The sequence below is a fragment of the Apodemus sylvaticus genome, chromosome 8 (genome assembly GCF_947179515.1).
Source record: "Apodemus sylvaticus chromosome 8, mApoSyl1.1, whole genome shotgun sequence".
NCBI classification, from domain to species: domain Eukaryota; kingdom Metazoa; phylum Chordata; class Mammalia; order Rodentia; family Muridae; genus Apodemus; species Apodemus sylvaticus.
The window spans coordinates 82,358,382-82,374,671 of record NC_067479.1 but is presented as its reverse complement, the minus strand read 5'-3'; the positions used below and the strand labels follow the sequence as shown (position 1 = coordinate 82,374,671).

At 41.0% G+C, this 16,290-nt stretch overlaps 1 protein-coding gene across 6 annotated transcripts in view; it reads right to left on the bottom strand.

Moving 5' to 3' along the window:
• The window catches only part of Ddhd1 (DDHD domain containing 1), a 60,201-nt gene that overhangs the window by 14,674 nt on the left and 29,237 nt on the right, over positions 1-16,290 (bottom strand). For 3 of the 6 annotated variants that reach the window (XM_052191712.1, XM_052191710.1, XM_052191711.1), the window contains 6 exons: positions 14,447-14,548; positions 12,021-12,149; positions 10,560-10,707; positions 7,400-7,506; positions 5,047-5,153; positions 562-824 (listed from right to left, as the gene is read on the bottom strand). In XM_052191712.1, the coding sequence (XP_052047672.1) occupies positions 562-824; positions 5,047-5,153; positions 7,400-7,506; positions 10,560-10,707; positions 12,021-12,149; positions 14,447-14,548 (856 nt within the window). The remainder of the gene's footprint in view (positions 1-561; positions 825-5,046; positions 5,154-7,399; positions 7,507-10,559; positions 10,708-12,020; positions 12,150-14,446; positions 14,549-16,290) is intronic. The other 3 variants (XM_052191714.1, XM_052191713.1, XM_052191715.1) reach the window with 1 other exon arrangement.

The following is a 16,290-nucleotide window of genomic DNA, read 5'->3' as shown; positions in this document are numbered from 1 at the left end:
CTGAATGTCCAGGAACTCACTTTGCAGACGAGGCTGGCATCAGATTCAGAAATCTACCTGCCTCTGGTAAAATGCCATTTTCTTCTAAGACTAAAAATCATTTTTCTATCATAATATTTATGTCTATGGCATTTCACAGTTCAAATCCTGAGACAACTATCCTAAAAGTAAGACAAAGCCAACACTTGTTAGTAAAAGTTCGTCAGGTAAGTTTTTGTACAATCCTAAACTATCAAAATTGGTGGTTTTCATTGCAGACTTGTATCAGTAAGAGGATGAAAAAAGATGAGAATGCAAGTATAAATTAAGATAATGTGGCAAAGGGTTTTTTACTTCCGATTTTTACTCCATGTTTTTCTGTGTGCACGTGTGGGAACTGAAGAGGGCACTGGATCCCCTGGAGCTGGAGTGACGGAGTTGTGAGCAGGTGGATGTAGGTGCTGGGAACTGAACTCTGGTCCTCTGAAGGACTTAACCATGGAGTTGTCTGTCCAGCCCTAACTAAGGCTTTCTCTTAGGAACATTAACAATTCCATACAGATATCCCGACGCCTCTGTTACCGTCGCTTCGTTATGTAGAGCTCGTCCAGCAGGTGCCGTTCCTCATAGCTCATCCAGCGCTCGTCAGGCAGTTCTTCCTCCTTCTGCAGCAGCTGCTCATAAAGTGCAACTGGGTTCCAGCCCATCATGATGTCATACGTGATTACACACCCCAAGGAATGGGACACTATTGACACTTTACCCCCTTTTTCTTCAAAGTCTGGATTCCGGGAACAGAAAAGGGAATATAATCGATTCAGCTCTTGCTGAAGGCCTTTAACTAGCTGTTTGAAACAAGAAAATATAATATTAGACATTTCACTGAGTGCTAGTAACTTTTATTTCTAAATGCAAATTTATTAAGAAGAAAAACAAACATGACGCTTGAACTATAGCTAGGTTATAAATTTACTCAGGTACTTTAAAAAGATATAGGAATGGAGTGCATGTATATGGTGCAAACTGTATCACCACCGTAGAATACATCACAAGGACCCACAAAGATCCTTTGTAGGATTTAATTACACTAACCAGCAATCACGTACACGGTAAAAACTTTCCTCTTAGATTTCAAAGATAAAATCTCCAACAAGCCTTAGACATTTCTACTCCAGTTCATCTTACTATGTGTCACCCTAAGCTTTTATAGTGTACAGGCTTTGGCTATAGTAAATATCTAAAAGTTATATAAACTTGTGATGGACATACTTTGTGAAGCTGTTTCATTTGAAGTGACTGAGATAACACTGCCTTTCCCAAATCCACAACAATAACACTGTTCATCATTCCAGCCTGTCCTGGACCTGACCTGACATTCAGGGCAGTCCTCCTCCTCACTGCTTCTTCTACTTGATTACACGATTTCAGTTTTATCTGCTTTATCTCATTTCTTAACAAGCCAGCTGTTGCTCTGACAGAGGCTTTCTTTACTTTCCTTTTCCTTTCTTTCCTTTTTTTTTTGGGGGGCAGCTTCTAATTTCAATCATGTTATATCAAGAGACAACCAAACTCCATCATCTGTTACTGAACATTCTTCACCTGAATGTATGAACTGGCATTCACTCTTGTGCTTATGACGGGAAGGCTCAGGGATGCCATGTATGAAGGCCTGGCATCCTTTGCTGACATCTTAGAGTTCAATACAATGATGCTGAAGCTAAGCTGGGCTACTGAAGCTCTCTGGTGACAAGACAAGAGGGAGGACAAGAGTCCCACACTCGTGGAAACTGCCCTGCGATTCCCACATTCATGAGTCACTGGGACTGCCCAGGGCAGGCTGACTGGTGGGCTCTATCTCTGACTTCCTGACTCAGGCTCTGGAGGGCCTGGGAGCTTGCATTTGTACCAAGTTCCTGAAAGACATTGGTGCTGCTGGATTGAGAACTTTACTTTAGGAACAAATGGCCACTGAGGTCTTTTGATGGACTGCAGGTGGCTCGGGTAGGATTCCGGACTGTGCGTGAGGTGTCAGTCTGCATGGTCCTCACTAAGGGAGCTGTTGTGTGGTTCTTCGGAGTGAGCTCTTATGCCACCAGCCATCCATAACAAACCAAACCAAACCAAACCAAACCAAACCAAACCAAACCAAACCAAACCAAACCCAACAAAACGTCCTTACATACAGTCCATGCAACGGTTCCAGCAAAAGTGCACATACCATGTGTTTTGCCTGGGACTGAACCCAGGACTTTGTGCATGCTAGGGGAAGTGAGACATAAACCTAGTTCTGTGGTATTATTAAAGGTCTCGCTTAAGGTTTAAACCATGTAAACATGTAAATACTTTAGTACACTGGCAAAACGCCCACAATTTTCATGTTTTAAAAAAATGTAACCCTTACAAAAGCTTGAGCTGAGAAGGACTAGCTGAAAACAGCCCTGTCCTCTAACCTGGGTTCTCCTGTAGACATTAACAAAGTTACAGTTTTCCCTTGAGAATCTCAATCTCAGGGTCAAGAGATGAAGAGGTGACCTAAATTAACTGCTGTGGAGGTGAGAGCCCCTTCTGTAGCACCTCTGGTGGGTGGTAGCCTGCGTCTAGTCTTGTTTCCATATTGAAGGAGTGTCCATTCTTTTAAGACAGCTTTGCAACTAAAAATGTCTTCCTCACAGTCAACACATATTCCTCTGGTCACTGAGCATTATTTCACTTTCTATGTTAAAGAGTAATGCGAGAGATTGACGATGTATGTCTATATAGCGCATGTGCCTGGAGGACGTCAGAAGAGGGGCTGTGATACCTGGAACTGGAGTCAGGATGGCTCTGAGCCACCGTGTGGGTGCTCGGAACTGAACCGGGGTCCTCTGTAATCATAAGTGCTCTTACCTGCTGAGCCATTTCTCCAGCCTCTACATTGGGGATTTTAATTTACAGACTTTCCTTTTGTAAACAAACAAGCAAGAGCACTTTTGCCCACCTCTTAGTATGAACTCTGTTCTTCACAATGCTTTAAGAAGCACTACCCACAATTCCCTGATGGTCTCGCCTAGGAGAATTGTTAATTTAAAATATAAACACAGGCTCCGTTTCAGACTAAGTGACTCACAACCTTGAGGGGATGAAAAACTGTTTCCCCCACTTAACTTTGATATTTTGTTTCTTCACTTTTTATTAAAAAAAAAACCTTGAAAATATAAAACATTACAAAGTAAAATTAGTACTAACAATAAAATGTCTGGTCTGGAGCAGGCACACTGCTCTTACAGAGTGGCTTGCAGCAGCCTGCTAACTCTAGCTCCCTGGGAGCCGCTGCCCTTGTCTGGATGCCTCAGACCCGGGCTCACCTGCACATTCCCCTCCTCCTAATATGTAACTTAAAAAATCCACACCTTATGTTTGTTAGTCTTCTTTTGTTAACATTTATCACATTTGTGTTCTGCTTCTATAAATATGTAAACACATACCATCCCCAAATTTCTGGTAATTACTTGAGGAGTTTAGTACATACATTGTCTTCTTTTATCCCTTGATACTGCCTTGTATATTCCCTCGAATTACGAGTACTTCTAGTTTAACCATCCACACCACACCGCACTATTTGAATCTACTTTTTCTAATCTACCAGCCACGAGCCCAGGCTTGTGGTCTTCCTCTGCAGCATCCTCCTCTACCACAGACGGCAGAGAACAAGGTAAGAGTATTCATCAGATCTCTTCACCTCCTGTATTAGGGAACGGTTCCTGTAACTACTGTCTTCATGACAGTAGTTACGGCCTAGCCCTGGTCCTTGTTTTGTTTCTCAGGTATTTCCTCAATATTATGATGCTGCTACACAGGGGATGGCGCGTCCTCCACAGGGCATCCCATCCAAGGGACTCGAAGTGTCCACTGGTCCCTCGGGAAAACCCAATATAGAACCTGCCTGATTTCCCGTGTGTAACTCTGGCTCTCCTTTCTGGGCAGTGAGGGATGCAGTCTAAGACCAGGACTTAGTTTGCTCCTCAACAAAACACTGCCCCTGAGCCACACTGTTCACTGATGATTCGTGTCCAGTGTCTGCACACCCAATACTGCCATGACAGCTGTAAAAATGATTTTCCAACCCAGTCAGCTTTGCTGTTCTAAAAGCAAGGGACCTATTTGCTTCCCACGTGTTTCTCAAATTATAATCAATGTGAATGTTAGATTAAAAAATGGTTTGCCCTCCTTTACTGCACTGCCATTATTCTATCCCCACATTACAAGTAGTAACAATTACTGTGGTAACAGTGAACGACCTGGGCTTCAATGCCCAGACAGCTTCAGTCCAGGCACTGGCTCCTGTGCTTGTCACCTGCCATTGTTTGTCTGAACACTTCTTTAGCTTATGTAATAAACTACTTATGCTTTTATCTCTGAATCAGCTACATTCATAAGGCATTGTAATTTCTCTTTGTGAGAAAAACAGTACACAAACATCTGGATGTTAGGTGTGTTCATTGTGATATGAGGTATTTTGTTTCTTAGCTATTTTAGTGTACATGACTGGGAACTGTATGCATGTATGTAAACATAGTCACTGTTACATATACACACACAAATTCACATGCGTGTATATACACGCAGACACACACAGACACACACCTTTTTATTATTCTACCATTTTGTGAGAAAAGTTTCACTCTATAGTTCAGACTGGCCTTGAACTCAACTTTCTTCCTTAGTCTTGTCAGTGTTGGGAATACAGGTGTGTACCACGTTTGTCTTTCTTGCCTTGAGACAAGGTCCCATTGTGTAGCACTGCTCCCTGAGTGTGGGACTAAAGGTGTGTTCTGTCAGTTCTGGCCTTTCTCTAGTTTTAAGGAGTACCAAGTGGTAGGTCTTGTCAGGCCAGGCCTGTGTGGGGTGGCGGCACTGGCAGGACACTCACCTCGTCCCTGTAGAGCGGGCTGAGGTAGGTGTTGCCAGGCCAGGCCTGTGTGGGGTGGCGGCGCCGGCAGGACACAAACCTCGTCCCTGTAGAGCGGGCTGAGGTAGGTCTTGCCAGGCCAGGCCTGTGTGGGGTGGCGGCGCCGGCAGGACACTCACCTCGTCCCTGTAGAGCGGGCTGGTGTAGTACATGATGTCCATGGCGCTGCTGTTGAGCATGTCCCTCAGGCCTCGCACCTTGTCGGGAGTGATGGAATCGACAGTGTCTGTGAGAGCACAACCAAACCAGGCTTAACAAGGTTACAGGGACGTTTACATAGTTCAGTATTTAAATATTAAACATTAGTGGGGCTCTTTCCTTGCAAAATATCTAAGGCGAAACTAAACAAAACCAAAAACTAAACAAGTAAAAGATAACAAAAAGAGACACAAAAAAGAAAGGAACGTGAAAGGAAGAGGACCATTATTAAGACTTTTGGGTTCTATTTACCTTGAGCCTAACTATGCCCATCTGGCACTGCTAAAATCCCAGCAAGAAGGAAAAAAACCTCTCTATGGTCATATTTCTCTCTCTCTGGAGAGCCAGTGACTCTATGGGCATGCACTGTCAGATCCCAGATACAAACAAAGGCAACACAAACCTACTACGGGCTTTGGAAACGGGACAGAAGAATGGGAGGGCGGACGGAGTCTTGGGCCCTCAGTCGCTGCACTGCTCAGATTGTTTAGTGTGTAGTTAGTCTGTAGTTTAGCACAACAGAGTAAGAACCTGAAGGTACCAAGATAAAGACTAAGACTCTCCATGTGCTCTGAACTAGTCTCTCGAATGTTTTCTAAAGTGTTGAAAGTTGTGCTTTGGTCCAGCTGACACATAAAGCAGGCACTTTTCTTTCCAGCACTGGGCTGCCACACTGTTCTGCTGTGATGAGGCTCCAGCATTAGCACAGGAGCAGGTGAGGCACGTGCTGCTGCCCTGGTTGATCTGCCCAGCTTTGTCCTTACAGTAAAGTGTTTCAACTTCAAAAGTTAAATCGCTACAGCCTCCTAGGACTCCTAGGACTCCTTTCTCAGTTCTTAGCTATTCTGGGCCCTCTATTTTATAGTCATTTCACAGTCAGCTTACCAAGTTCTGTGAAAATCTACAGACCAACTTGAGAGTTAACATCTGTAGAATATTCGACCATTTAATGAGAAAATCAACTTTGTATTTAAATTTTTTAATATTTTAATAGTACTTATACTTTAATATTTAAATGTATAAAATTGTTATTTAAAGTTATACATTTTATATAAAAGTTGTATATTTAAGTTATTCCTTGGTGTATTACATTTTTTATGTTTTTTTTTTGTTGTTGTTGCTGGTCTACAGAAGAGCACTTATTTTTGCACATAAATCCACTAGGTCATGACCTTGCTAAGTTGATTGGTTCTAATGATTTTTCCGTATTTGTGTGTGCGTGTGTGTGTGTGTGTGTGTGTGTGTGTATTCTCAGCAGATAGCATGTGACCTGTAAGCCAGAACCGATGCTTTCAATTCTTGTTCCTGTCATCCCTTCTTCATATATTACTGTGTGCAGAGACAGAAAGCAGCATGAACATTTTTGTTTTTATCCCTTTACTACCAGTTAGTACACTGGGATTCGCCATAGCAGGCTTTTATTTTGAAATCCATGCAGGCAAAGCTGACTATGAATTTTAATACTTGTGCAATTTTATGTAAGCATGCTGTGACCAGGACTTCTGCGGCTTGCCTTCCTTCCTTAAGTTCTGGCAGTCCCTGGTCTGTTCTCTGCACCTGCTGTTTTGTCCTTCCACTCTTGTATGACTGGAAGCGGAAAGAACAGGATCTTTCTGGCTGGCTTCCTCCAGTTATCTTAGTGCCTTCAAATCTATCATCAGTAGGTGATGCCCAGAACCCAAGGGCTCAGGAGGCTAAGGCAGGAAGACCATGAGTTCAAGGCCATCTGGGCTACAAAGGTCAGACTGTTAAAAACAAAACAAGTAACTGGGAAATGAGTGGGCAGTGTGTGTGTATAGCGCTGGGAGGAAGGTGTGTGCTGGTATCAGAGAGACATAGATCTCCTCCCTCTACCACCAAATCACAAAGCTCACACAAGCACACACACACACATGCACACGTGTGATCTATGAGGTCTACATGGCAGTACAAAGACACAAGTCAATGTTGATAATTTTTAAAACATTTTTCCCCTCAAATATGTTCTTGAATAATCTGGAACAAAAAGTGAATATACCCTAATTCAAGTGTATATACCCTGAAAAGATTTGTTGATGGTGTGTGTGTCCAACTGGTCTGGAACTTGTTACATAAACCACACTGGCCTTGACCTCACAGAGGTTCTGCATTACCCCTCAAGTGTTGGGACTACAAGCATATACCCCACACCTGGTTAGGATTTTGTTCTCAATAAAAGTATTTTTTAAACTCTGTATATTTATTCTAGAAAAGGATTGTCGCTGGCTAAAATTATTTAATTTCAAACAAATATACCTCCATCGAGAGTAAGCTTTGATCGCCATTCAACAGGCAGAAACTCAACATGTGTTGCATGGTTGGAAAAATGCTTCTCTTCTATTTTCCTTGCAGCCTCTCTCATCCTAAAAAAATAAAACAAACAAACATAAGACACACTCTGAGGATAAACTTCACACACGTGTTAAAGTACCTCGCAGTGTAACACTTCCATCTCCTGGTAATTTGGTTCAACTGTCTCCCGCTGACTGCGACTGAGCCGAACTGCAACTCAGTACTGCTCTGCCTCAGTTACTTTCCTACCTGTCACTGAGGACTTGAACTTCTCCCGTGTACAGAACATTCTAGATGGCATGGCTCCGGGGCAGTAAGAGCACAGGGAGTGTGGTGTGTCCACGCCTGTGCTTACCTCCAGGCATCATCCAGTCATGGATTACCTCACTTAGCTCCTTTAACTATTTTATTTTTAGTTAATATATAATTAGATCAATTCCTTTCTCTCTTCCTCTCCTCCCTCCAGCATCTCTTATATCCCAATATTCACCTCTTCTGCTATCTCTCAAAGTATTGTACATGCACATGTGCGCGCATATGCGCGCGCGCACACACACACACACACGTTTAAATACAACCTGCTAGGTCTGCTTAGTGTTGCTTATGTGTATATAATTTCAGGTCTGACCATGTGGTGCTGGATAACCGATAAAGGGGCCTCTGACGATGACTAATTTCCCTTCCCTCTGAAGATGTTAATGGTTGGTAGCTCTTCCTCTAGTGATGGGCCTCATGAGTTTTCCGGCATCCATGTTGGCATGTCTAGTGGTGGCTGTGGTTCCTGTCTTGTTCAGGCAGTCATGCTGCGGAGGTTTCCCAGGTGTACCATCCCTATCACATCTATAAGACACTAGCTTGCAGAAGAATTCCTCTGGCTCTTGCACTCCCTCTGCCCCACAGCCCCTTATCGTTTCTTTATAATACAAATTGCAGGGTTTTTTTACTTTAAAAATTAAGGTATCATTGAACTTACTTTTTTTTGTCAGTTATGTGAATTTTACCACATGGATAGGATTGTGGTTGGCACGACATAATAAAGATGCTGAACGGTCACTGTGAAAACCTCTCCCGCTATCCCTTCAATACACCTTCCTCTCATAGCTTAAACCAAACTGCAGAGACCACATCATTTTATTTCTGCTTCTATTTTCTTCATGTAAACATGGAACCCAAGGTTTCAAACCCTTGAGGCGGCTGTGTTACCAGAGTCACACCTGCACACATGAGGTAATGCTCTACCACTGAGTTACATCCCAGATCTCTTACCTCTACAATGGTATCTACTCCAAACTATGATGTTGCAATTAAGTAATTTTTACTTTTAGCAAACATGTAGTTCAGTGGCCTCATTTCCCCAGCTGTTTCTATAAAAACTATTATAACATTTTATATGACATTAAATTTTTATAACATTAAAACATTTTATATTTATTTTATGTTTCAAATAGTACAGTCCACTCACTGCAGATGGTAGACAGGTTTCAACTGTCTGTTGTTAATTCGCCATCCCCCAACATTTCCCTTGTCTATTAGAGTTTTCTACGATCCGTTTGCTAATTATATCCCTGTGATATTATCAACGTGCTCTTTCTACTGTATCGCCTCTCTGAGATAATAGTAAGACATGGAAACCAAGCAGTTGTGAGTGAATTTGGAAAGATTCACAGGCTCCAATCTTTCTGTATTATGTTTTGCCTCATTTGTATTTCAAGAAGTCAAACTTCTCTTTTCCTAAGGATCTCAGGGAGGCTATGCCAGCAAACCTACTTCTCATGATCCTCAATGTTTAAGAAAAAAAAAATTAAGCAAAGGGCATAATTATTGTGCCAAGAAATATATGACTCATTATAAAACACAATTAGAGCTATGAGATGCCTATAACAGAAACCGAGAGACCAAAGAACTGAGGTGTACCAGTTCTTCACTGTTGAACACTGCTGTGCTCACGGCAACACAACTGAGTCGCACTGTACTTGTACTTTACTCTTCAGCAGGCACCATGCTTTCACAGGGCAGCAAGCTCAGTGTTTATGTACGCAGACTACTGAGATCTAATGCCTAGCACCACACAGCATTCACTTCAGGAATAAGGAATGCTGTTGGCAGCCCTCAAGTCTGATGAACTGACTGTGCTTTCAATGGTGACTCCTGGTTCTCAGGCACCAAGGATCTGTGCTCATCCGTTTGCTTTATTTTGTATAAGAGCCAAATGCATGATGGGACCTTTAACCCTAACAGCCCCTAACACAGCACTTAACTTCTGAAACACACAAATCCCCACACACATATCCTGAGAAGCTCCTAGAGATGCTGCAGGATAAAGCTGAGCATGTATCAACTGAGGAGGGAAACAACCTGCCTGTGATTCTGTGTGACAGTTCAGAGCTGTTTCCTCTGCAGCAATGAGTGGGCAGAGTATATTGAAAGTTGTCAGTTTAAACAAGTTTTAATCTTCTCAGAGTTGGACAACTTTGAATACTTTCAATTTCTGAAGCTCACTGAGAAAGGAACAAACTTAAAACCAGAACTTTTTCTGCTGATGACCTTAAATCAATAAAACACACTGACTAAGGCTTTCTCATCTCTCCCTCTCCTGCAATAGAGGGTGAAGTCAGACTTCATCTAGATACAGGCACTCTTGGTTTGGTCCCGAAACATCACTATGGTTAGAGAGCTGGTGCTGGGACCATGGAGCTGAGCCTCTGTGCATCTGACTCTGCCGGAGGTGGGAGCTGGGACTCTGGACTTGTGTGGAGTGTGCACAGTACTCACATGGACTCTGGACTTGTGTGGAGTGTGCACAGTACTCACATGGACTCTGGACTTGTGTGGAGTGTGCACAGTACTCACATGGACTCTGGACTTGTGTGGAGTGTGCACAGTACTCACATGGACTCTGGACTTGTGTGGAGTGTGCACAGTACTCACATGGACTCTGGACTTGTGTGGAGTGTACACAGTACTCACATGGACTCTGGACTTGTGTGGAGTGTGCACAGTACTCATATGGACTCTGGACTTGTGTGGAGTGTGCACGGTACTCACATGGACTCTGGACCTTGTGTGGAGTGTGCACAGTACTCACATGGACTCTGGACTTGTGTGGAGTGTGCACAGTACTCACATGGCTGTGTTTTTGATGATTCTTCCTTGGTCCATCTTCTGTCCAATGCCATGCACAACAAACACAATATGCGAAGTTTGCGACGGCTTGTCTTCCAGCGTGGCTTCCTCTACATAACCCCTATGAAGTCTGGTCCCACTGCTGGAGGCTATGGGGAAATTACAGCCCTACGTTTACTACTTGCACACTAGGTTAAAAGAAAGAAAAAGTAGTACTAATAAGGCTATAAAAAGGTATTTCACTGGTTATACAAAGAGGAAATAAAATTTGTAAGATAATACATATTGACTAACATAAACAAACTGAATACAATACAAAAGCCAGAAACCATTTAGGAAAACAAAACCTTCCACATCAAAAATACACCAGGCATGGAGGCACATGTCTTTAATCCTGGCACTCAGGAAATAGATCTTTGAGTTTGAGGCCAGCCTGGACTATACAGTGAGTTCTAGGACAGCCAGGGCTACACAGTTATACCTGTCTCAATAAATATACAAACAAACAAACAAACAAATAACTAACCAACCAAAAAAATCAAAAACAAAACAATGATAAAAGATGTATGAAAATTGGGAAAAACTAAGCAAAATATGATACTTACTATATGTTATAGCATATATACAAAGAGAGTTTACTAATCAAAAGTATACAATCCAATTGATGTTTGTGTTTAAGATGTAAAAAGGAACTGCACAAAATGAATACAACTAAGTATAAACATAAAAAAATATTCAGATACATTTATAGCACTTTCTTGGCCTTAAAAAATACATTTTCAAACTTCTTGAGGATGCTCTATTTTCCCTAAACACCTAAAACAGTGTATGGAAGAGCCGTGTGAGAAATGGGTTCAGGTGTCAGCCCTCTGCCCTCTGCCGCCATGCAGGGGAGCTGGCTCCTGGACTTCTGCTAGGACTGTAGATACACACTGTGCCTCCAGCTTATGTGACTCTGACAACTTGAACTCAGGTCATCACACTTAAGTGGCAGCCTTTTAATCTATGGAGCCATTTACCCAACCCTTCTTTTTTTCTTTTAATAAAACTAAATTGTAAAAGGGCAAGAAGCAATTCCATGAGCAAAACTTTAGAGAGTTGTGTTGTCTTTCTCATACCACCATTCCCTCCCTCTCTTCCTCCATTGAAACTGAATCCAGGACAAAAATGGCTCTCATCCCCACAACTCGAGTCAAAACCCACTGTCACTGAAGACGATGGGAACATTTCTAGCCTCCTCTCTTCCTTCACACTATGCATCACGACCATGTTCAATCAGACTGCGCTCACACAGAGACTGCCATTTCCTGTCTTTGCCAGAGTATTCTGAATTCTTGAGTTGATGAGTGAGTACATAGACCTCCATAAAAGTTTCACTTCAGGATTCTTGTCACTGAACTTCTGCTTAAAATATAAATTAAAAACAGAATCTGAATGACAAACCACAACATGTAACCATTACCTTTAGAAAACCCCAGTTTTTGGGTAACGGTTCTCGCAATTTTAGATGTTGTTGCGTCACTGTAGAGATAGACTTCATCCATGCTGTGCCAATCCACATGATTCCGACTCAGTTTGAAACTATGAACAGCTGTTGTACAAAGAAGAGGAATTTCAAGTTCTCAAAGACAGATGTTCCTTGTGTAAGACATTCTAACACCCAGGCTTCTGACTTAGTATTATTTAACTCAGATACCATGTACTTTAGTTCAGTAGAGTAAATGCCCCTAAAAATATTTATGTCACATAAGCAATGCACAGAACCTTATAAATGATCACCAATGGCTGGGCATTGGTGGCACACACCTTTAATCCCAGCACTTGGGAGGCAGAGTCAGGTGGATTTCTGAGTTCGAGGCCAGCCTGGTCTACAGAGTGAATTCTAGGACAGTCAGGGCTACACTGAGAAACCCTGTTTCGAAAAACCAAAAACCAAAACCCAAAAAAACAATAAATGATCAGCCAATGCTGCAAGGGCCAGCAGAGTGCCAGATGTAGCTGCATGTATCAAACCCTGGTGTGGAGCTCATACAGTTTTTGATTATTAAGGAGCTGTATCCCAGTGGTACATACGGCTCCTCTTCCTGAGGGATATACATCTATTTAAAAGTTTCAGCAGCCCTGACACAGAAACTTAGATATGTAAAAATTTTACTCAATGTGAGACAAAAAAGACAGTAAGAAGAGAATGATGTATTAGAACATAAGGTTCACTGGGAATGGATTTAAGACAATTATCACTTGACATTATTCATCACAGCAGAAATACAAAAATAATGAAGGTTTAAGATGAAATTATCATTTATGCGGCATGTCTAATGCATTTCTGTAACTGAGGGTATGCTTACTGTGCATGAGGTCTTAAATGCAAATGCCGATGAGGAATTCCCAAGCTCATGAGGTAGGCACTATAAACTGCTCACTTCTGCATCTCTAGTGCTAAATAGTGTTGTGAGTGTGGAGCACATATGTGAATCCAGTAGGAGTGCAGGGGCAATGAACCCAAGATTGATCTACTCTTATCAATTCATAATTTTAACATATTTTGAAGGTTTAAATTTTCCTCTATATATTGGGCACTTAGGTAAGAGTTTCATAGTTTTATCTTCTGAAAACTGGTATTTACCATCACTGTGTCCAATTATCAATTTGAATTCTCATTATGGCAAAAACTGTATCCCCATTTTAGCCATAAAAACTTGATGCAGCAAGAGACTAATTTGCTCAAAAGCTAGTAACTGGCAGGGTGCAACTATTTTACCTGAAGATAAGTCGTAAATTACCTCAAGTTAAGAATATAGATCTGGGAGGCTAGAGAGATGGCTCAGTGTAGAGCACCGATTGTTCTTCTAGAGGTCCTGAGTTCAATTCCCAGCAACCACATGGTGGCTCACAACCATCTGTAGTGACATTCAATGCCTTTTTCTGGTGGGTCTGAAGATAGCTACAGTGTGCTCATATAAATAAAACAATAAAACCATAAAATATGGCTTAGTACTTAAGCTCCTTTAGAGGACCAGAGTTCAATTCCTAGCAATTACATGGCAGCTCAGAACTGTCTATAACTCCAGTTCCTGGGGGCCTTGGCATGACATAGTACACACACACACACACACACACACACACACACATATATATGTATGCAGGGAAAATACACATAACACAAAATATTTTAAAAAGAATACAGCTCTCTGTGCGAGGGTTCAGTCTTGGTCAGGACTGTAAGGCATACTGAGGCAGCATGCTCCCCAGGAGGAGACACAGCACACTATAAGACAACACACTCCTTACATTACAAATAATTTAAGTTTTATGAAAATCAATTATATTACTTCTCAGGACATGTCACTGACCTGTACGTGTGTGTGTGTGTGTGTGTGTGTGTATGTGTGTGTGTGTATCTCACAGGATTAAGATTTAATTAATACAGTATACACTAACAGCTTTAGTTCACAGAGAGCAACCACAGGGTCAGACTTTTAAATAAAAAGCTTTTTATAAGCTAAAAGGATTAAAAATTTTTGCAAGGGCTTAATAACCATTAACAAAGCAAATTTTTGTTGAAATAGTTCTGAGCTACATATATTTAAAAGACTGAAACTGTTTGACAAAATATTTAGAGAAAAGTAACAAAAATAATCTAGCAAAACCATTCCTCTGCAAACCACTTATGTATTGTCTTAACATCTTAAGAACATCTTAATATTCAAACTTACTTATCTTAATGGCACATGCAGTTTACGAGTGTACACACATACGTGTAATAGTGTAAAACTAAGCCAAATAGCACAAGAGACACATGTTTAGAAAGCTAGTACTTCTATGCTTTAAGCAAACTGGTCTAAGGCTGGGCGTAAGCTACACAGAAGACAAGTGGGTTTACTGTACCTTGGGAACGCTTTCGCTTAAGACCTGTGGCATCTGTGCTCTCCTTATATCCTCTCCATTTGAACAGAGAAGGGAGGGAGAAGGGAGGGAGGTGGTAGACAACTAAGAAAGCAAAAACACTGAGCTTCAAGGTAAATTTAAGTGAGGTTTTCTATTCTGCCTCTTCCTTTTAGTCCTAACTTTTAAAACTTACATTTGACAAACATTATTCTAAATGCTTTCTAAAAGCAACTCCTAGTCAAAAACCAGTAAAGCAAAAATTAGTTTAATGTCTGTCAAACATATATGCTTTACTTTTATTGAAAGGAACAAGGCAAATATCTAAATTTACCAGTGACAGACAATTACATGATCATCATTTAATACCTCTGCAAGCTATAAGAAATGCAGGGCATTTTGAATGTTAAGAGATTTTCTCTATCTTTATGATACTGAAGATTATTTTTGTCACCAAATTTTGATGGCATAGACAAGAGGTGATACACACTCTGAGAATATAGCCATGTTTTAAGCAGCTGCTCTACCTGCTTTGAGATAGGACAGTATACATACAGTCCACTGACTGCTACCCACACAGAGGCATGATGGTTTCAAGACTGCTTCTGAAGAAAGGCTTCCTTTTATGACTGAGACAGCGGTTGACTGAAAATATTTTCAAGAAAATCAAAGTGAAGGCTCTACTTTCAACCATCTCTTTTGGGAAGATTAGTGATAATATAACAAAAATAATTTTATTAGGAGACATATGCTATGATACCTTGTAGGCATTAAGCAGATGACACAGAAAAGCCAGGCAGAGAATTGACATGTGACAAATCAGTCTTAAAGCCAACATGCTCCTTGTCGAATTTTGCTAGTTACTGATAACATTACTTATATTTAAGTAAGTAATTATTTTAGTACACTTGAAATGGAATCTTATAAATCAGTTTACTATTCAGTTAACAAATGACCAAACATTTATGATTCATAGGTTAAATACTGCTTAAATTTAAAAAAATCTTTCATTTCTGTTGTATATACAATTGAAGTTATATGCAAATATTTGTGCAATAAGGGTTTTTGTGAAGTTCTTACAAGGCATTAAAAACTACTCCTATACATTAATTACTACATCTGCAATGCAATTAGATGGCTGTAGGACTATCAACTAGGGCTAAAAGCTGGGTGACTATAAACTAGGGCTAAAAGCTGGGAGACAGGCGAACTACTAAATGCCTTCTGACTTAGAAGAAAAGGCTGTGGAAACAGGCTTCTTCCTGTCTCATTCTTTCAGGGGCCATCTGGTCAGCCATTCAGGAACAGAGGTACTTAGGCCAGCAAACAAACGAAATAAACTAGGAAAAAGCTGAGACATAGCTTGGGGGGTGGGGGTGTCAGACAGACTCAAACTCCGTAATTTACTACACAAAGAATCAAAGACTAAATTTTTAGGTAAAACAAACCTGAACCAAATCCCACATTTACCAAATCAAGCTCTTGGGACACACACACGAGCCACCTGATATAACCATGTGAGCACTTTCAGAAAGCTGGTCAAGACACAAAATGAAATCTCACCCTTCAAAAGCAACAGCATGACTCTAAGAAGATAAGCACCCACCATTACACAGCCTTTTACTCCCAGCAGAAACTTGTACTTATTTAAAACCTTTTCATAAAATTAAATGGTATGGTTATTTACCTTTATAACTTATTTCCACTTGAAAATCATTTGCTAGGAAGCTTAATTCTTTTAACCCCAAATACAGAATTACAGGTGTTATTGTTCTTTGCAGAAGAAAAGCCTTTGCAAACTATCAGCTGAAGATCATTCACTGGTAAAAAAGATCTAAGTTCTAGAA